This window comes from Bos mutus, chromosome 22 (assembly GCF_027580195.1).
Source record: "Bos mutus isolate GX-2022 chromosome 22, NWIPB_WYAK_1.1, whole genome shotgun sequence".
NCBI classification, from domain to species: domain Eukaryota; kingdom Metazoa; phylum Chordata; class Mammalia; order Artiodactyla; family Bovidae; genus Bos; species Bos mutus.
In genome coordinates this window covers 63,224,631-63,246,381 of record NC_091638.1, presented here as the reverse complement: position 1 = coordinate 63,246,381, position 21,751 = coordinate 63,224,631, and the positions used below count along the sequence as shown (strand labels likewise).

The 21,751-nt window shown below is 54.7% G+C and overlaps 1 protein-coding gene across 2 annotated transcripts in view; it reads left to right on the top strand.

Moving 5' to 3' along the window:
* Positions 1-9,427: 9,427 nt before the first annotated feature.
* The window catches only part of CARS1 (cysteinyl-tRNA synthetase 1), a 52,142-nt gene continuing 39,818 nt past the window's right edge, over positions 9,428-21,751 (top strand). The window contains exons 1-6 of one of the 2 annotated variants that reach the window (XM_070360489.1): positions 9,428-9,521; positions 15,604-15,852; positions 19,047-19,138; positions 20,007-20,095; positions 20,464-20,560; positions 20,978-21,076. In XM_070360489.1, coding sequence (XP_070216590.1) covers positions 9,497-9,521; positions 15,604-15,852; positions 19,047-19,138; positions 20,007-20,095; positions 20,464-20,560; positions 20,978-21,076 — 651 coding nt within the window. In that variant the 5' untranslated portion in view covers positions 9,428-9,496. Of the gene's footprint in view, positions 9,522-15,603; positions 15,853-19,043; positions 19,139-20,006; positions 20,096-20,463; positions 20,561-20,977; positions 21,077-21,751 lie in introns of both variants that reach the window. The other variant, XM_070360488.1, reaches the window with a different exon arrangement.

Here is a 21,751-nt window from a genome sequence, read left to right as displayed (position 1 = left end):
GCACGATACGGGATGCTTGGGGCTAGTGCACTGGGACGACCCAGAGGGATGGTATGGGGAGGGAGGAGGGAGGAGGGTTCAGGATGGGGAACACATGTATACCTGTGGTGGATTCATTTTGATATTTGGCAAAATTAATACAATTATGTAAAATTTAAAATTTAAAAAAAATAAAAATACCAAAAAAAAAAAGAAAATTTTTTTAGTGTATCTTGGACCATTGTCTGTTTTTATGGTCTTAGGGGTTCTCATAACAGCAAAACATTTAATGTAATGAGTTATACAATGTTTGTTAGCTTTTTTGGATTGTAGAGAGGCATGTAAAAAGCCGGAGAAGGTGTCAATAGTAACATGAACACATTTTTGTTTACCAAATTTAGGAATATGGGTAATATCTATTTGTCATATGTCGTTTGGCAACAATCTTCGGGGATTAACTCTATAATGGGGGACGCTAAAAAATTGAGGACATGTTTGACATGGTTTAACAATCTGGCAGCTTTTCGAGTAATGTCAAATTGAAGTCTTAAGCTATTGTTGTTTTGATGGTGTAAGCTGTGGGAAGTTTTTGTCATTTGTTCTAATGAAGGAAATATCATATGTGTAGCTTTGTCAGCCAAAGCATCATCTCGTGTTAAAGGTCCAGGAGGCCCAGAGTGAGCATGAATATGACTGGAATAGCATTTATTAACTCTGGAGCCAATTAGATGCTGTGTGTCACGAGAAAGAGTTTAGATAGTAGAATTCAGGGTACCAATAAATGGAACAGTCGCAATAGTGTTTAAGGCTTTTATGATATATTGACTGTCGGAATATAAATTAAATGGAGCAGAGATTTGTAATAGAGCCTGAAAAACGGCAAATAGTTTTACTTTTTGAGCAGACATAATTAGTATGCTAGGTGGCAGTTTTGTCCTGTATAATCAAACTAGCTATTTTATTAGAAGAGTCATTAGTAAATACAGTTAGGGTGTCGGCAAGGGGCTGAGAAACAACGATTTTGGGGAAGAGAAATTGGTGATAGTGAGCAAATTGTAAATTTTATCTGAGGGATAATGATTATCAAGCCGTCTACTAAAACTAGCTAAGGCAATAACCCAATTGTCACTAAACTGAAACAGCCAGTCCCGTTGAGTTTTAGAAAATGGAACACATATAAAATGTGGGTCTCCTTCTAGATATATAGTGGATTTTGACCGTCCAAGAGCTATTAGGGCAGCAACCAAATCATAATAGGGGGTTAGTACCCAAGAGGGAGAGGCAGGCAAGTGAAGCCATCTTAAAGGCAATCTTTGGAATAAGACTGCTGTAGGAACATGTTTAGTAGGAAGAATATATAAACCCCATTTTTGAGTATAGTCGCAATAAGTAGCTTGTTGTTTAGACAGGGCCTGTTCGACCCTATTTAAGGCTTGTCTTTTTTCCAGAGTCAGAGTTCGGGGGGAAGTCGGATCAGGGTCACTCTTTAGGATATCAAAAAGAGGCTTTGTTTTTCTTGTAGTTAGCTTTAAGTAAGGTCTTATCTAATTAATATCTCTTAACAGTTTTTGGAAATCATTTAAGGTAACCAGGTTATCTTTACGAATCTCTATCTTTTGAGCTTGAAACCATTTATTTTTTAGAAAAAAACCCCAAATAAGAATGGGGGGGGAAGCGCTGCACCTTTTCTGTTGTGATAATCAAACCATAATCTTGTAATGCAGTTTGCATATAAGCGAATGTTGTTAACAGCAACTCTTCATCTTGGTATGTCAAAAGAATATCATCCATATAATGAATAATATATACTTGGGAGTACAAGGACCTAGTGGTTTTAAAGCTTGAGCAACAAATTTTTGACAGAGAGTATGACAGTTAGCCATTTTCTGAGGTAAAACCTGTCACTGATATCTTTTTATAGGTTTTTTATAATTTGTAGAAGGGACACTAAAAGCAAATCTTTGACAGTCATTAGTGGCAAGGAGAATAGTGTAAAAGCAATCTTTTAAGTCAATCATAATCTTGTAAGTGTTTTTTGGAATGGCCATGGGGGTAGGCAACCCCGGCTGAAGGGGGCCCATCAATTCCATTGTTTTGTTAACCCTTTGTAGATTTTGTAATAGCCTCCATTTACCTGTTTGTTTGTTTTTTTTTTTTTTTTTAATGACAAAAATAGGTGAATTTTAAGGTGAATTTGAGGGGGCAATATAGCCGAGAGCAAGTTGTTCTTGTACAAGCTGATTGGCGGCCGTGATCTTTTTTACTGATAGGGGCCACTGATTAACCCATACTGGATCATCAGACTTTTATTTTATCGGATCAGCATGGATTGCAGGACGATCAATGACCCCTCCTAAAAACATCATATCTTTTTTATCATTTTTAACTGTAGGGATCAGGGGTTGTAAAGGCCCTTGTGAATTTATCTCTAACCCCTGATGGGGTAAAAGGCCTTGGTCTAACAATTGATTACTAATTTGTTTATCTGGACTATAAAGATACACCCCCATATTCATCATAACATCTCTCTCCCATAGATTAACCGGCAGTCCTGGCAAAACATAAGGTGGAAAATGTCCTTCATGTCTTGTTTTGTTTCTCTGTTTTAAAAAGGTTGAACTCTGTTTTGGGTTATGTGATTGTCTAATTAATGCCTTGTAAAGTAGAAATTATAACCTGCTTAGGCCATTCATCAGGCCAATGTTTTTGAGATATGACGGAAACATCTGTACCAGTATCCAAAATGTCTGTAAAGGGCTTTTCTTGAATATACAGTAGGAGCTCAGGGCGCTGTTTATTAATGGCCTGAATCTAATAGCATCTGAAGACCCGAAACCCCGGGATCTTTGTTCTTGCTTAACGGCTTTTTCAATTGGAATTGTAGGAAGTAGAATTAATTGAGTAACACGTTGACCAGATTGTATTACCGTTATGTCCTGTGGCGAATGGGCCATAATTTTTATCTCACCCATGTAATCAGAGTCTATGACTCCAGGGGCTACTAATAAACCTTTCATCGTAGTACTGTTTTTCCCCAATAGGAGGCCCATAGTGTTCTTTGGAAGAGGGCCAAAAATTCCAGTTGGTAAAGCCTGCATGTCCATTTTTGGAGTTAATACTGGGTAGGTGGAGGAACTGAGGTCCAATCTTGCAGTCCCTGCAGTTGTTCTGAACAACTCGGTAACAGTTCTGTGTTTTGGCCCTGAAGCGTCTCTCATGTGGGCGGATTTTGTATCGCCCCATAACATTGTTTTGGGGCCTGGGGCTGGCCCCTCACCCAGTTTTCCGAGACCGGAGGAAGTGGCTTTCCCTGTAAATCAGTTTTAGAACGGCAATCTTTTGTCCAGTGTTTGTCTTTCTTACGCCTAGGACAAACGTTAGGGGTTTGAGCACAAGAGAAGCAGCTCCCCGGCGGGCCAGGGACTCGAGGCTGACCACTAGTTTTCTTGCTTTTGTTGTTGATACAGTACTTTTTGACTTTCTTTGTAATGTCGCGGCCAAAGTTATGTCTTGGGCCGATATCAGCGCAAATCCGTACATAATCAGATAAGCCTCCCTTTTTCCTGTAAGGTCTCAGGGCAGCTTGACAAGCCGAATTGGCATGTTTGTAAGCAAGCTGTTTAGCCAACACCATTTTCGCCTGTTTATCTCTTATCATTTTACTAATTGTCTCAAGCAGGCGGGCAATAAAATCCTGATATGGTTCATCTGGCCCCTGGCGAATTTTAGATAAATCTTCGGTCTTTTTATCAGAATTTGGAAGTTTTTCTATGTTCGTAGAGCCGCAGCATTAATCTGAGGGTACACTCCAGGCAAATAATTAAGTTGATTATTAGTGTCTCGATAATCCCCCTCTCCCACCATCATTTTATAAGTGGTGTTCAGTCTCTGTCGCTGATTGATATCGGCTGTGATTCTATACTGTTCAGCAAACTCAGATTTCCATAATAAAAAATCTCTTCCAGATAGACAAGCCCGAGCAACCTGTTTCCAATCATTAGGTGGCAGATTTTGATTTTTTAAAGCTTTTATAATAGCCTGAGTAAACGGCCCAGTTGGGCCGTATTGTGTACAAGCCATTTTTAACTCTTTTAGTTGTTTAAAGGGTAGCGGTTCATAATACCTCTGCTGTTGAGCATTTTCAAATACTGGATAGATTCCTGAAAACCCAGGAATATGTTTTCTTTCATCATTAGCTCGCTTAATCGTTTGTTGAAGAGGAGATAATATCTCAGTTTTTATGTTTTCACCCGGCAAAGAAGCAGGGATAGATAGAAGCTCTCGTGGTTCTACGAAAGGCGGAGGTGGGTCGAGCCCAGCAAAAACCCGGGGAGGATATGCTAGAGGCACAGGCTGGCTGGAGTGGGAGTCTCCCTGTGCATCCATTTTTACTGCTATAACAATCTTCTGAATTAAATTCTCCAGCTGTTCTTCGGAAAGCCCTGAATGTTTTAATTCCCCTTTTCCCGAGGGGGATTGCATGTTAACCATCATCTCCCAAGGCATATCCTCTCTATGGTAGTGAGCCGCTTGTTCATTTAACTCTTCCTGTTCACCAGAGCTTAACACATCATCACTCCCTCCAGCCTTACAAGCTGTTCCCTCAGGCACAGCATAAAGCGGCTCAGGCGGAGGGGCGGAAGGCTCTGCAACTTCGGGTTCTGTGCAATCCCGGAGGGCCGTTTGAATCTTATGTCTCTCATGTTCAGGATCCAGACAGTCTCTTATGAGAGTCCACAAAGAAAAAGCATCTACAGGGACACGATTGGGACCACGTAAGGAGTAATATGTCTGCAATTGTTTTCCTACTTTCTTACAGGTTTTTAGACTACCTGTTCTTTTCTCTGGGAACCAAGGACAAACTTTTTCTACAAAAAGTAAAAACTTTTCTAGCTGTAACTTATTTACATAAATTCCCCTGTCTTTTAACATAGTTTTCAACATATGTACAAATAACTGGCGGCTATTGCCTTGTCTCATGATTTATTACTCTCGACAATAACACTCCCTGTCCCTTCAATAATTAGGAATTCCTTGTTACTTACCTCAATCTTGACGGGCAGCGGCCGTCGTTACACTCCGATTTTCGAGTCCCTGTTCGGGCGCCACCTGCCGGAGCCAGCCGGCAAAGTCGATCAGTTCCTGAGAACGTGCACAACGCGGCTGAGAAAGAATACTACAGCAAAGATGGGGTCGAGAGGATCAGACACGTCTGCACAAAGGGAAGCGGTCTGACAACGACTTTATTCAGCATCTTATATTTTACAGGAGAGCAAGAGAAAAACAAGACAGTTAACATTTTTCTTGGTTGACCTATACATCTTACGAAAAGTCACAAGAAATCTTGAGAGCATGGGAATGGCACCCTGTTATTATTTCTTACACCAGATAACATTTCCCTGTGCGTGAAAAGTTTGTCCAAAACTCCACGTGTCTGCAGTTAATAGTCGCCTAATCTCTGGGGTGGCGGGACAGAGAGCTATGTTTGCAAGCAAACCCTCAAAGACTGAGACAGCTTCCAGGGCTGTGTCCTTTAGATAAAGGACCCCGTTCTCATGGGCAGCTCCCCACACCTGTGCAATTTGTCATTACTTTGCAGAAGTTAACTGGAAGATATTTATGGGCTTTACTGGATTTGAAGAAAATGACAACATCTGGAAAGACTCCTCAGGAGGAGGGATGGGCTGGCTAGGGAGGGTCATTTGTATGTTTTGTGGGGTTTTTTTGCTACATGGCATAGCATGTGGGACCTTCGTTCCCCCTGCAGGGACTGAAACTACGTCCTGCAGTGGAGCGTGGGGTCTTCACCCCTGGAACACCAAGGAAACCCCTGTGGAGAGATGTCTCTAAACTCCTGGCTGCCTTCCGTAAAATGCAGCTACAGATATGGTTGCAGAACGTTAGAAACAAATTGGTTGCTGATAACACCTTAGGTAGACCTGCAGAGATGGCCCAGCAAACACTTTTTTGGCCCGAGGTTGTGACTATAGCCGGTATCCTGGATGGATGGGATCTGAGTTTCTTTCCCAGTTCTGAGCCCATTGGAAACTTCATGAATCCCAGACGGAGCTGTGGCCCTTCTCCACACAGGTTCTCTATAACCTTCCGGTGGGGAGGTCAGCTCTGCATGTCAGCAGAAGTGCTGCTCTGCCAGGGCAGGGTGGGTCGGGGGCACTGCTTGTGGTGTGACAGAGCTGGATCCCGGGGCGGCTCACGGTACTGGGTGAGCGGCCATTGGGCTGAGGCCAGGATCCCAGGGGGCGGCTCACTGTAGTGGGTGAGCGGCCATTGGGCTGAGGCCAGGACACTTTGGTGGTTGTGACAGAGCTGGATCCCGGGGCGGCTCACTGTACTGGGTGAGCGGCCATTGGGCTGAGGCCAGGACACTTTGGTGGTTGTGACAGAGCTGGATCCCAGGGCGGCTCACTGTACTGGGTGAGCTCCCATTGGGCTGAGGCCAGGAGACTTTGGGGGTTGCCCCTCTGTCCCCGGCAACTCCTTGGTCTCAGAGTCATGGTGACGTCTCCATGACCTAGGACAGGGCCTGGCATTGAGGAGGTGTCCATAGGTAGTAGGAGCAGTCGATGGCAGGCGGCCTGGCAGCCGCTCTGCACTCACAGATACTGGTCCAGACCTGGCGCTGCAGGCAGGCTATCCCAGTCAAAGATGGACAGAAGACTCTCCTTAATACTCGGTGACAACCTATATGGGGAAACAATTTGGACAGTAATGGATGCATGTATGTGTAACTACATCACTTACTTAGTGTGCTCAAGGACAGGCTGCAGAGCAGTAAGAACAACTCCCAGGGCACATGTATGTACATGGAGTATTCAGTTCACTTCAGTCGCTCAGTCGTGTCCGACTCTGCGACCCCATGAATCACAGCACGCCAGGCCTCCCTGTCCATCACCAACTCCCGGAGTTCACCCAGATTCACATCCATGGAGTCGGTGATGCCATCCAGCCATCTCATCCTCTGTCGTCCTCTTCTCCTCCTGCCCCCAATCCCCCCCAGCATCAGAGTCTTTGCCAATGAGTCAACTCTTTGCATGAGGTGGCCAAAGTACTGGAGTTTCAGCTTTAGCATCATTCCTTCCAAAGAAATCCCAGGGCTGATCTCCTTCAGAATGGACTGGTTGGATCTCCTTGCAGTCCAAGGGACTCTCAAGAGTCTTCTCCAACACCACAGTTCAAAAGCATCAATTCTTCGGCGCTCAGCTTTCTTCACAATCCAACTCTCACATCCATACATGACCACAGAAAAAACCATAGCCTTGACTAGATGAACCTTTGTTGGCAAAGTAATGTCTCTGCTTTTGAATATGCTATCTAGGTTGGTCATAACTTTCCTTCCAAGGAGTAAGCGTCTTTTAATTTCATGGCTGCAGTCACCATCTGCAGTGATTTTGGAGTCCAGAAAAATAAAGTCTGACACTGTTTCCACTATTTCCCCATCTATTTCCCATGAAGTGATGGGACCGGATGCCATGATCTTCGTTTTCTGAATGTTGAGCTTTAAGCCAACTTTTTCACTTTCACTTTCATCAAGAGGCTTTTGAGTTCCTCTTCACTTTCTGCCATAATGGTGGTGTCATCTGCATATCTAAGGTTATTGATATTTCTCCCGGCAATCTTGATTCCAGCTTGTGTTTCTTCCAGTTGAGCGTTTCTCGTGATGTACTCTGTATATAAGTTAAATAAGCAGGGTGACAATATACAGCCTTGATGTACTCCTTTTCCTATTTGGAACCAGTCTGTTGTTCCATGTCCAGTTCTAACTGTTGCTTCCTGACCTGCATACAAATTTCTCAAGAGGCAGATCAGGTGGTCTGGTGTTCCCATGTCTTTCAGAATTTTCCACAGTTTATTGTGATCCACACAGTCAAAGGCTTTGGCGTAGTCAATAAAACAGAAATAGATGTTTTTCTGGAGTATTGTATTATTTTCTTGGAGTATTACATGGAGTATTACTCAGCTATAAAAAGGAATGATATTGGGTCACTTAGTGATACACATAGTTATGTGTATAGACCTAGAATCTGTCATACAAAGTAAAGTAAGAAAGATAAGAATATTGTATATTAACACATGTGTATATAACACATGTATATAACACACATGCATATAACACATGTATATAACATATGTATATAACATGTATACAACACATGTATACAACACGTGTATAACACACGTGTATATAACACATACATGTGGAATCTAGAAAAGGTGCAGATGAGCGTATTGGCAAGGCAGGACTAGCGTTGCAGATGTAAAGAGCCGACGTGGACACGCGGGAAGGGGCAAGGTAGGACGAACTGGGTGACTGGGATTGGCTTGCTGCCATGTGTCAGATAGCCAGCCAGTGGTAAACGGCCGTGCAGCGCAGGAAGGGACTTCCCTAGTGATCCACCGGCTAACACTGTGCTCCCACGGTGGGGGCTGGGGTTCGACTCCTGGTCAGGGAACTGGATCCCACATGTTGCAGCTGACGATTTCTCACGCCACAACTAAAAGATCCTGTACACCAGAACGAAGATCGAAGATCACTACAATTAAGGCCCAGCACAGCCAACAAAAATATGTTAAAAAGAGCTGCCTGTAGCACAGGGAGCTGTTTGGTGCTCTGTGACTAAGGGGCAGGATAGGGTATGTGGGAGGGAGGGTCAAAAGGGAGGGGAAGTGTGTGTTTCTACCACTGTTTCGGTTTCTTGTACAAAAGAAACTAAGAATGTTGTAAAGTAATTATACACTTTTTTTTTTTAAGAGAATGACGTGCAATAGAGACCAGACTGTGGGTTGTCAAGGGGTAAGGGGAATGGGAAGGGATGAAGTGGGAGGTTGGTGTTAGCAGATGGAAGCTTTTTAATATAGATTATCCACAGTGTCCTATGTATAGAACAGAGAACTATATTTCCTATCATACTATATTTAATATGACAAGTCATAAGGGGAAAGAATATTAAGAATGTATATAACTGTCATTCTTGTACAACATTGTTAATCAGCAATTGTACAAAATGTTAATCAACAGTTCAGTGGCTCAGTTGTGTCCGATTCTTTGCGACCCCATGGACCGCGGCACGCCAGGCTTCCCTGTCCATCACCAACTCCCAGAGTTTACTCAAACTCCTGTCCATCAAGTCGGTGATGCCATCCAACCATCTCATCCTCTGTCGTCCCCTTCTCCCGCCTTCAATCTTTCCCAGCATCTGGGACTTTTCCAATGAGTCAGTTCTTCGCATCAGGTGGCCAAAGTACTGGAGTTTCAGCTTCAACATCAGTCCTTCCAATGAACATTCAGGACTGGTTTCCTTAACGTGAATAAAAATTGAGTAAAAAAAAATAAAAGATTCCCAGCATGCCCGGGGCCAGCGGCGTCTGCGCGCGGGTGGTTGCCTAGCGACCGGGCGGATCCCGGAAGGCCGGCGGCTTGGGGGCGGGATTTCCGGGGCGGTGGTTGCATCAGATTCTGGGAAGCCGCGGCGGCCTCCGCGAGTGCGGGATTCGGGTGATGGCAGGGTCTACCACGGAGCACGGTGAGCGCGCGCGAGGGGCGGGCGGGGCAGCCTGGGCCGCGGGGCCCGCGGGGCCACGCGGGAGCCGGGGGCGCCGGGTCTCTGAGGGACGGGCCCCAGGGCGCGCAGAGGGCGGGCCCGGACCCCCGGGTTTTCCCCGGCGGGTGCGCTCTTCCAACCCCGTCCGGGCCCTGCCGGGGCCGCCCCTCCCCAGGTCCTCCCAGACCTCGAGGCCTCCGGGTCCCCCTGCGCCCCGACCCCGGGGGCTGGTTCTGCGTTCCCCTGCCGGCCGCTGGGCCGGACCTCACCGCCTCCTGCCCCCTGGGATTTGGGGGGACAGGCACAGCCAGGGTCGTTTGGGGCCGCCCAGCCCCACGTTGACACTTAGGAACGTGGGGCCGAGGGAGCCGGACGCGGACGCACGGGAAGGGGTTGGGGTTTCACGAAGGCTGTCATCTGCGGCTGCAAGCAGTGGCCACGGGGATCTGCGCGGTCGCGGCGTTACTGCCTCCCCTTGATCGCCGCCCCCGGGGTTCCGTGAGCGTCTCAGGCTCTGTCCCCACGGGTCACTCGTGTCACCAGCCGGCAGACAGGCCGCCACCAGGCAGCCTCCGGGGCATGCTGGTTCCCTGCTCACCCTCCCTCCTGCAAGATCGCGGGGTGCCAGGCAGAGCGGATGTAGTCCCCGGATTCCGGAGTCCGGGGCAAGCTTTCCTTGGGAAGCACTCTCAGGGTGTCGTTTTTATTCTCTGGCTGCCCTGCTTAGACTGTACACACTTCCCTGGCCTCTGGGGTCGCCCTTGTTCGTGGGGTTCCTGGCAGGGAGCTCTAAGCAGCTGGACCCGGTGATGTGGGAGGCCCCTGATGACAGGGTTGCTGGGGTACCCACCATCCCGGCACCCCACATTCCATCGGACAGGTGTGCCTGGATTCCAGCATTGGCTCCACCCACCCAGATCCTCGGCCTTCAGAAGTTCCCCCGGACTCCTGAAAAATAGCAGCTTGGTTGATAGCCCAGTCTCTGGGGCTGGCAGGGCTGGGGTTCCACCTTTGCCCCTTCCCCACGTGGGGCAGATTTAAAAAGTCGCAACTAGGAGGATGCAGTGAGCCTTATAGGGGTTGGTAGAGGTTAAGAATACTTGGCTGAAATGGGTGCTGTGTCCGGGTTGAAAGCCCAAGATTGTTTCTTTTCTTCCTTCCTCCGTCTCTCTCTTCCTTTTTCATTTGAGATCAGAAATGACATATTCAGTTTTTTAGTTGTTTTTAACTGCTTCAGAACTGGAGATTTTCAGAGCCTTAGTAAGAATTGTCCTGTTTTTGGAAGATTCCTGCATACATTAAGCTGTCTGGGCGGCTAACAGGTTGTCCTGGTCCTAAAATTAAGGACCACGTCTCCTAGCCCACACTCTGCCCTCTCTTGTTTTAGAGCTGACGCCCCCCCCCCCGCCCCCCGCCCCCCAACTTTCCCACACACACCCCTTGTCTAGGCTTTTCTCAAAGACAAGAACCTCGCACCATCCCCTGAGGAAACAGGAAATGAAATGGTAAGGGCTTCATACAGCTTCCAGAGTTCTAGATGTTCCAGGTTTCCGAGTTCTGAATGCTTTTTCCCCATGAGGTTAGAATCATCGATAGTGACCATCTTCCCAGAATTTTTAAGGAGTCCCTCATTTAGAATAACCTTCCCATTCCGTATCGTCTTTCTTAAGTTGGTAGTCCCCTGCGATGCCACTGGGCTTAAAGCTTCTCCTTTGTACCCCGAACACGAGGCCCATTCCTGGGTGTTTTAGAAAGTTGAGTCTCATCCCTCATGACCCCAGGGTGGACTGAGCACATCTCAGAGGCCTTGCCCTGCAGGTCAGGCCTCTTCGGTGGCCGTGAGTTAGGTCAGACCTGCAGTTTAATTTTTTATACTGTAGAATTCCAAGTTGTTCGTAATAACAGTTGTTCAGTCGCTCAGTCGTGTCCAGCTCTTTGCGACCCCATGGACTGCAGCACACCAGGCCTCCACGATCTCCTGAAGTCTGCTCAAATTCTTGTCCATTGAGTCAGTGATGCTCTCTAACCATCCCATTACAATACAGGTGCATTTAGCACTTTTCTCAGCATGAGTCTGTGCTGAACACATCTGTGGGGGCCTTTCATCCTCAGAGCATGCCTTCGTGGCTAATACTGCCCTTGCCGTGCAGGCAGGAATCCTGAGGTTCAGAGCAGGTGAGTGATTTGTCTGAGGTCACACAGCTTGCCAGGGTCTGTATGACAGTAGCAGCAACCTTGACTACTCTGCCTGGGTGACTCTATTCAGATTAGCACCAAATGCCCCAGTTCCAGAGTGGGTCACGGCAGACAAGGGGAGCAGGCTGTATTTTCTGTGTTTCCCAACGAAAAATGAAATGCACGTGTGTGTAGACTACAGATATTTGCTCATCCATGCACTCACGTCTCCCAGTATTCCCAGTCTAAGAGTCAGGGGAGATAGTGTCCTTGGGTGGTGATGAAAGCGCCCAGTGTCCACGCTCCCACCCCGCCCCACCCCTCCCCAGGCAGCGGTGCCATGCAGACACGTGTGTCCGGGCATCAGATGGTGATGCTCCCCAGGACCAACGAGTGCCCCGTGAAAGCTCACACCTGCTGTTTCGGGGGGAACTTGTCCAAGAGTTCTCAACAGTGTGCTCACATGGACGTGTCTCTTCATTTGTTCAGGAGACATGCTTCACAGCAGGGCACTTCCGTAGGTCTTGGTTCATTCGGGGATGTGCTTCAGGCACCGGCTCTGCCGGACGCTGCTGGGCGTGGGGGTGTGGCCGGGGGCAAGACTGGGCGTCGGGCTTTTGTGGGCTTAACGTCCAGCGGGAAGGGGTGGCCGGAGCGCAGAAGCCCAGTGCTGCCCCGGCATGGACCATTTCATTCTTGGTCACTTCCCCGTGTGCGTGCTGCTGGCTGGCCCGAGTCCGAGGAGGTGGTTCAGGGCCAGGGCCCCTTCCTCTGAGGCTGCAGAATCTGGCAGAACCTCGGTGAGTCCTCCCCTGCCAGCCGCCCACAGCAGGGTGGAGCACGGGCGATCACTGTGGAGACTCTGCTGGGCCAGGTCTAGACGCGGCGGGGGGCATCCATCCGTCTTCCGGCCAAGCCCAGCCCTGCAGCCCGGAGACGGAGCGCCATGTGGGCAAGTGACATCTGGACGTGCAGGGCTGTGCTCAGGAGGTGGGGCCCTCACTCCCGGGGGTGGGTGGCGTCGCCGCTGGTGCAGGAGAGCAGGGGTGCACGCGTCTCTCTGGTCCCCCAGATTCCTGTGTGTGTGTTGGGGGGGATGCTTTTGTTCCAGAAGGCTTCTCAGACCAGGAACCCCCTAGGAAAGAGAAATGGGCCTGAAGGGTCCCCCGGTGACAAATGGCAGCAGAGGCGGGTTTGGGAGCTGAAGGGGCCTTTGCAGGAAGGGCCTGACCCTCAGGGCGGGGTGCTCCCGGGGCCTCGCAGCCAGCGAGGGACGGGTGCAGACCCCCACTGCGCCCAGGCGGTCTTGGACAGAAACAGACCTGGCCTGGGCACTTAGGAGGAAGGCAGGCCTGTGGGGAGGGGTCTGAGCGTCAGCAACTGCCTGTGGGCTCTTAGCCACTGAGGTCAGCAGGGCAGGGGCCAGGGTAGCCGCCTTACCCCCAGGCTCTGATTCTGAAGGTCTCGGGAGGCCTGGATCGGGTGCTTCTCGTAGCTGGTGGTGCTGCCTTGGCGCTGGAGCTTCCCCAAGCAAGAGCCTAGCTGGAGCGCAGCAGGAGGTGGGGGGGTGCTGTTGGCAGGTGCGGGCAGCTGTACACGCTGTGGGGAAGGAAGGAGCTGGGGCCACGGCCTGTGTGCCTTGGGCTCCTCACCTGGCTCTCGGATTTGTGTAAGCTCAGCTCAGCGTTTTCTAAACCGTGGTGAGCACGGTGCACGATCAGGGCCTTCCCACCGTTGGAAGCTGTGTGTCTGGGTGGCCCCGCAGTGGGCTGGTGGATGCAGTGCTGGGAGTCGTGTGTGCGCGGGGCTCCTGGGGGAGGGGGGTCGGGGAAGCGATGGGCGCCCCGCTTCTGTGTCCACTCATTGCCTTTGGCATCACGGGCTCGCTGCCAGACTGCAGTCTGGCCCAAACCCACAGCCACTTGAAAGCTGACCTATTTTTAAATTTGTTTCCTCAAGTTAGGCTGGAACGCAGCTACCACAGTGACCTGATGACTGGCCCTCTGCCCTGCGGGCTCCCTGCTCCAGACGGGACTCTTAGTAATAAACGCGTGTGTGATCCCTGGGTAAACTCCTCCAGGGCCATTACAGCAGTAACAACACAGGAGCGAGTAAAATAATAATGATGATAATAATAGTAGCTGATGGGCGCTGGCTGTGCGCCCGGCAGTATTTCAAACAGTTTACAAGTGTAATCTCACTAACACCGCGGCTTTACGAGGCGTGTGTGTGTGTGTGTGCGCGCGCACGTGTGCGTGCGTGCGTGTGCATCTGTTTACCTGGGAGGGGGTCCGCCCAGCCAGGGAGGGGTGCAAACCCGCCGAGCCCTTGTCCCCTGACCTGCTTCGTTAGCGCTTTAAAGCCATCCAGTTGGTGAAACATTTGATGTGTTTTTCTTATTGTGAAAAGGACCTGTGCTTATTGCAGAAAACGCGGGCAGTGAGAGAAAAGAGGGAGCCTAAACGCCCCGGGAGCACCTCAGCCCAGGGCAGCCACTGTCCAGGTGGGCGGGTCCTAGGGGGTGCCTCTTCCCTGGCGTTCACCCGGAGTGAGGGCAGTCTGTCTGTCCAGTGCGATTCTGGGGGCACGAAGTGGGGGTCACGGGGGGCAAGGCTTCTTTGCGCTCTGGTCCCGGCCCAGGCGGCTGCAGCAGAGACGGGGAGGGTGGGCTTGGGGGGCGACGTGGGGCAGCCAGGTGCTCAAGGGCAATATAGCCCCCACGGGACGCGCACTGGCCCTCCCCCCAGCTCCATTCACCCGCCGGCAGGCCCTCAACGTAGCTTTCTGAACTGAGTCTCATCCAGCACGAAAGAGGAGCCCGCGGTCAGTGTAGGGAAGCGGGTGGGGGCGTCCGTGTGTCAGGAACTAGGGAGAAGAGAGAGCAGGAGGGGCCAGGCCCCGGGTGCGGCCGGGCCGGGCTCCTCCTGGCACATTCGGGCGCCTCCCGGCTCGGCGCCTCTGTGGAAGAAAGCGAGACCAGCCCCCTCCCCGCAGCCACGGGGCCTGTGCCTCCGCCTGCCCTGCCCCCGCAGGAGGCGAGAGCACCGGACAGTGGCTGGAGCCGTGACACAGGGTCACGCAGTGACTGGGGGGCAGGAGCTGCGTGGCGAGCAGGCTCGGTGGGGTCGGGGCAGGATCTCAGGGTGGTCAGGGCCCAGGGCCTTCTGCTGGCAGAGGCTGCCGGCTGGTCCTCGCTCAGGCTGGGGTTCTGTCCTCCCACACCGGTCCTGTGGCTCCAGGGCAGAGCAGTGGCCTCGGGCCCCTGCCAGGGGCAGGCCTGTGCCAGGCGCTGGCCAGTTGGCTCCTCTCCGGGCAGGTGGAGCCGCCTCGAGCAGGCGTTTTGGGGCGGGCTGCAGGCCTCCTCGGAGCTGGGCCTTGGCCGCTGGAAGCCTGGCCAGTGCTGGGTTTAGAGAGCTCTGCATTTCTCACCGCTGCCCATAGCCCACCCGGCGTGAGGGGACCGGTCAGCACCGGCCGTCTGGCACCCAGTGCCTAGCAGGGGTGTGTGTGTGTGTAACTGAGGTGAAAATTAGCAGCCTGTGTGTGTGTGTAACGGTCAGCACCGGCCGTCTGGCACCCAGTGCCTAGCAGGGGTGTGTGTGTGCACGCGCGTGTGTAATTGAGGTGAGCATCACCAGCCGTGAGGTTAGCCACCTCAGTGTGCAGCTCACGCATCTGTGACATTCACAGCCTCCTGCAGCCGCGTTTGTCTGGTTCTGAAACATCCTTGTCTTGCCTGGAGCCCACAGGCAGTTGCTCCACACCTGTCCCTGCACCCCGGGCTTCCGCCCGTCCTGGGTGTCTCCTGCCCGGAATGGGGAGCCCCGGCCCCGATCCTGGGCTCGCCCAGGTCCCCGGGCCCACTGACATGCGTCCTCTGTCTTTGCAGCTCCCGACTACACGGCCATCCTGGGCATTAGTGACGAGGCGGCCCGGTTGCGGGCGCTGGACGCGTACCTCAGCACGCGTAGCTACTTGCAGGGCTTTGCCCTGTCTCAGGCGGACGTGGATGCCTTCAGGCAGCTCTCGGGCCCTCCGGCCGACCCGCAGCTCTTCCACGTGGCCCGCTGGTTCCGGCATGTGACCGCGATCCTGGGCAGCCCCCCCGCCGCACGCCCGCCCTGCGGGCTCCAAGCAAGTGAGTAGCAGAGCAGCTTCTGGCCGTGAGACCCTCCTTGCTGGCCTGGGGGCCCTGCCAGCGCCCCGAGGGGAGGTTAGGATGGAAGCCGAGGCGTCGACCCCCAAGGATCACGACCCCGCACTGCTGTGGTGGAGCCGCTGGTGGGTGGGGGCCCGCCTTGGCCGTCAGCTCCCTGACCCCGCTTGGACTTGACTTGCTTCTCCTTAAGTTTCCCCTGAGGTCACAGGTGTGTGTGCATCCACCATCGGATCCTGAAGCAGTGTTAGTGGTGGGAACCCTGCGCACCCAGAGCGAAGGCATTTCTGGGCTTTGAGAGGAGGGGGCTCAGAGCTCTTGCTCCCCCCGCCATCCCGGTTGTGGTGTGCAGGGGGCGTCTGGCTGCTGGATGGTCTCTCCCCTCCCATGAATCTGTAGATGAATCCGTAGTGGCCGGTGCCCTCGAGCAGCTGTCCCCCCAGCCTGGCTTGGGGTGTGCACCCCCTTGAGCGGGGGGCAGGGAGATCCACGTGCGGTCTCCGTGGTCCCTGCTGGACCGGGCAGACTGCGGGGTCTTTTCTAGATCCTTCAGCGGGGACAGTCCCCTGGAGAAGGAAACGGCTACCCACTCCAGTATTCTGGCCCGGAGAATCTCATGGACTGTATGGTCCATGGGGTCGCAAAGAGTCGAGTGAGCGACTTGCACTTTCACCTGGACGTTGGGGACCTGCCCTCTGCCGGTCCCCTCTGTAACGGGGTGGAGGTGGGGTGGTGTTCCTCCTGGGTGGGGTGGGCTTTGGTTTCTGGGTGATCCTGCCGCAGACGCCCCTTCCCCAGTGGAGGTGGTGCTTCTCCCCAGGGCGTGGCCTCCCGGGTGGGGTCAGGGTGGGCGGGGCGCAGCCTTGGCGTGGCCATCTGTCTGGAGCTGCAACCTCCACCCTGGAGCTTGTGGGGAGAGTGGCACAGGAACCCATTGGGAAGGGTGGGTATCCGCCCCTGCAAAGGAGGGAGTGGGTTCCCCAGGGCAGGGAGGCCTTCCTGGTGCCCCGACACGGATGCCTCCAGGGTGCCTGCGGGGACCCCGAGTGGCAAGATGCCTGGTGGACTGGGGCTCAGAACCCTCAGGGTCGGTGTCCTCTGCTGAGTCCCTGGGTGCCAGTGGCCGAGCGTCTGCCTCGCTGGTGCGTCTCAGACGTCCCCCAGCCTGTCCTGGGTGGGTGCCCCCCACCCCGGGGCGCTCTCTGTCCCCCCCCACTGCCCTATCCCCCTCCCAAGAGGAGTTTCAGGGCCTGCTCTTGCCCACAGAGGGTGGCTCATGGCCCTGCGGGTCCCCAGGGTGTGACCCTCTGAGCCGCCCCTCTTGCGAGGCTGTGGTGCGTGTGGCGTCCGGGGTACGCAATCACGGGCTGGCATGTCCCTTTTGTCCCCCCACTCCCAAAACCCTCCCTGCCCGGAGCCTCACTCTCCGGGCCTCAGTGAGCCGGGCGTGCTGGTGGTGTGCTGGTGGGTCAGAGCTGCATTTCTGCACGTTCCCGGACGGGGGTGCCAGGCGCAGGCGTGTGTGCTGTTCCCAAGCAGCCAGAGGAAGGCTGGGCACAGCTAGGGGGCTGCGCCCGGCAGAGACCATTGGTGCCGGGCGTGGGGCAGTGGGTCCCCCAGGGCCTCTGGCGACCCTCCCATCTCATTAAGCCAGGCCTCCTGACTCTCTTTGGCCAGGGGATTTTGAGTGCCCATTTCTGTGACTGCTCACCAGCTCTTGGGCAGTAGCTGCTCTCCGGGGGACGCAGAAGTCCGAGTCTGACCCTGTGTCCTGGAGGGTGTCCCCCTGCATGTGCCCGCTGCTGGGTCCTGTCGCTGCCGCCCCCTCGCACGAGCCTTCAGTCCTGCGAGCCCCGCCTTCGCCGCGGCTCCGGGCATGGGTGTGAGCAGCTCCGGCCAGCTCCCCGTCACCCCCGTGGCAGCGGCATCTCTTGTGTGGGGACCTGCAGCGTCTCGGTGCGGGGAGCAGCAGGCGGCGTCCCAGCGGGCTCTGAGGCGTGTCTCCGGTGAGGCCTGGGCAGCTGCTGACCACAGGAGCCCTTCCATGTGTCCGCAACTTGGGCCTGGAGTCGGGAGCTGCTGGGTGGTTCTGTCTGTCCCCCTGCACCCGCTGGTGTGCACACACGCGCACACACACACACAGCCGTTTCCCACCCCTTCACCGGTCAGTTGCATCCTCTGGGTGGCCTGTAGCCGGGCCCAGGGCTGAGTTCTCTGTGACCCTCGGGGAGCAGCGGGAGGTCCTCTGGCGGCAGGACGGTCGCCTTGCAGATGCGGCAGCGGGGTGGGGGTGGCGTTGAGACCAGGAGCCTGTGCCCGCAGGGGTGCAGGGGCCGCGCAGGCCGTTGAGCTCGGCCATGTTAGGCGTGCAGCAGTGCCTCGGGGTGGCAGAAGGGTCACTGGTGCCCCGAGTGGGGGTGGAGGGTGTAAAGACTTGGTGTCTCTCCCGGAGCCTTGGGACACAGCTACCCCCCAACCCCACCCACCTCCCAGGCCCTCGTTGTAGACCGTCAGGCCTGCCCTTCATGCATTGGGAGGCTCGGGCTCACAGCCACAGGGCAGGGGAATGGCCAGGAGGAGATCGGGGTCAGGGAGGAGGGCGGGGCTTCCCTGGTGACTGTAACCTGAGGAGGCTGGGCTCCGTGAGCCCCCTCCCCGCCCCCGTGACATGGCCCGCGGGCTGTTCCCAAAGGCTCTGGGACCAGGTGGAGGTGCACCCAGGGTGCACATCAGAGCCATGCCTGGGAGCCTACATGTTTCGGGGGTGGGGAGCCGGCCGCCTGCTGATGGAGATGAGCCTGGGCTGCAGGCCATGCTACTGACCATCCACAGCCATGGGCCAGTGGCTCTTTCTAGCCTGATCTGGCTCCTGGGCCTGGAGATGGTCCCCATCCCCCGAAGCCTCCAGAGAGGTGTCCTCCCGGGGGCAGGCGGGCATCAGTCCAGCCCCGTGGCCTGCCTGTGCACCTCCGGCCTCACGGGTGCCCCGTGCTTGGAGCCAGCGGGGGGAGGTGGGTGTGGCGGGCCGAGGGGAAGGGGTTGTGGGACGAGCTACCGCTCAGACATGAGCAAGCAGAGCAGGGGTTTGGGTTGGTGGCACTGGATCGGGCCACACCATCAGAGCTCCGTGGTATCCCTTCATCCCGCACTGACCCAGCTGTGCTCTCCCCCAGCAGGCAGAGGGCGGCGTGCACAGCCCACATGGTCTCCTCCAGCTGGGTCTGAGCCATGCCAGCTGCGCCTGTACAACAGCCTGACACGGAGGAAGGTAGGGGGCTGCGGGGGGCAGGGGTGGCTCTGGAGGACCCCTCGGCTGGTGGGCGAGCGTCCTCCGCAGGGCTGTGTTCGGGAGCGTGCGTGCACACCCGTGTGGCACACCTTGAGGGGCTGCCCGTCAGCTTCCTGGCTCTGGGTGTGCTCAGGGCCAGGAGTCTGCGTGCCCTCTGGGGGAAATGTGGTGGCATCTGCTGTCATGGTGCCAGCCAAGCGGAGCCATTGCTTTCGGGAGCCCGGCAGGTGTGAGGGCGAAGGCAGGTTGGCTCTGGACTGGCCAGGGCTTGCTCAGCGGGATCAGGGGCTCCAGGGGTTTTGCGCAGGGCTGATGGGTTTCTGTGGGCCAGCACCCTGAGCAGATGGGCGGCAGGGTCCCCCTTGTGGACTGGTTGGAAACAGCAGGCCCTGAACTGACCCGAGACCTTGGGCAGTTGGCAGGAGGCCTCATGCCCTAGGCCGGCTCCTCCAGGAGTGTGGGCCCCGGGCAGCTGGGAAAGGAAAGCTGCCTCCTCCCGTTGTTCTGGGAGCGAGTGCTGGACAGTCAGCGCGCTCGGCTCTGGCCTGGCTCACAGCAGGTGCCTGATGAACGGAGACTGCTCTCGTTAAAGCAGCAGAATCCAGACGCTCGTCTCCCTGACCCCCGGCCTGTGTCTGTGAGTGGAGTCCCAGGGAGGAGGGGGCCTGCTCCCCGGGCCCCTGGGTCGTGGAGCTCACTGTTAGGGGTCCGGTGCGGCGCCCCAGCCCTAGCCCGGACCGCGGCTTTCTGCGAGCTAAGCGATCCTGTGAAGGTGCGCGAGCCACTCATGGCCGCTGGCACCGGTCCTGCGCCCCTCGTGACGGTCATTCCCTCGTTTCCAACCAAGGACGTGTTTGTGCCGCAAGACGGAAGGAGGGTGACATGGTACTGCTGCGGGCCTACCGTCTACGACGCCTCGCACATGGGGCACGCCAGGTAGGAGCGCCCTTGGGCTGAGCGGAGACGCGGTGCCCAGCTCTAAAGGGGGAAGCTTCTCATTCCGCTAGTACTCTAGAAAAGCTAGAGTCCAGGCAACCAAGCAGAAGTAGTTCCCGCAGCCCCAAGGCTGCCCTCTGGACTCTGACCAGATGCTCTCCTTCCTGCGCCTGAAAGTCCTCCCCACCCGCTTCCCTGGGGAGGGCCGGGCCCTTCTCCCGCTGCGCTGCTGTGCGGGTGGAAAGGCGGCTGCTGTGCCAGTGGAAAGGCGGGCCCTCTCCCGCCGCGCTGCTGTGCGGGTGGAAAGGCGGGCTCCTCTACCCCCGCGCTGCTGTGCGGGTGGAAAGGCCTGCCTCCCGTCGCCGCAGGTCCTACATCTCCTTCGATATCCTGAGAAGAGTGCTGAGGGATTACTTCAAATTTGACGTCTTCTACTGCATGAACATCACGGACATTGACGATAAGGTAAAGGGAGTTCTTAGGATTAAATTTTAAATACAGTGGATGGCATGAGGGAAGAAATGACCTTGGGTGAGTTAATAAACCCATGTTGGCTTGAGCCAGCTCAGCTCAGTACACGCTGTTTGAACCCCCCCCCCCCCACCCCGCCACGGTACTTGTATTGCGATTTATGCAGATGACGCTTTGTGTTAACCTGCTTTGATGCTGTTGAAAACCCCGGTAAATGTGAGCAACCCTCAGGGCAGGGGTCGGGGAGGGTGGGCTCAGGCTGACACCACCCCACCACCCCCACCCCCCGCCCCGCGCTCAGAAGGGCGAGGGGGAGCCGCGTTCTCAGATATCGCCTGTGGCAGCCGCGTTGCCCTCTGCGCGGGCACCGAGCACCACCCGGCTGACCCCGCTTTCCTCCTCTGCTCCCAGATCATCAAGAGGGCCCGGCAGAACTACCTGTTCGAGCGGTACCGGGAGACGCAGCCCCAGGCAGCACAGCTGCTGGAGGACGTGCGAGCCGCCCTGCAGGTGGGTCGCTGCCGTTCAGGGTCCCCATGTCCCTCCCGTCCACCCCATCCCCAGCACGGGGACCGTCGTCAGCGGGCTCCGTCACACGCAGGGTCACGAGGTCACCGTCATGGAGCTCCTCCGGGCCGTGGGGAAAACCACCAGCAGAGGCAACCGAGGGGCGGGCGGGGGTGGGGGGCGGTGGTGACCACTCCTGCCACTTACGGGAGACGCTCAGCGCCGGTCACCCTGGTCAGCGCTGACCTGGGAACCTTCCACATGGAGTCACGACTGAATCAAAGGCGTGTGACCAAGAGGCGAAGCTGCCGGGCTTCTTAAGTGGGTGGTCCTGGAAGTTTTCACAGTTATCTGAATAAATTAGTTCTCTCCAGTCTAACATTTTGTTTTGAAAAAACAGTATTACAGATTATGGTTATTATATTTTGAGGTCAGATAAGGCAAGTTCTCTTTCTTAATCACCACCTTTAGTAATTACAGTAACGATTGCCCTTGTGCTTATGATGTATTATCTCCGCCAGAAAAAATAGGAATAAAATTAGAGCTTAGCAGTCATCCTCTAGGCTGAGCGGTGGGGCCTCTGTGATGGAGGCGTCGTGGGGGACACCTGTGTGTCCCGGCCGTGGCCTTAGGGCAGCTGCCTCAGTCCAGGGTCACATCAGAGGGACGGGCCCTGCG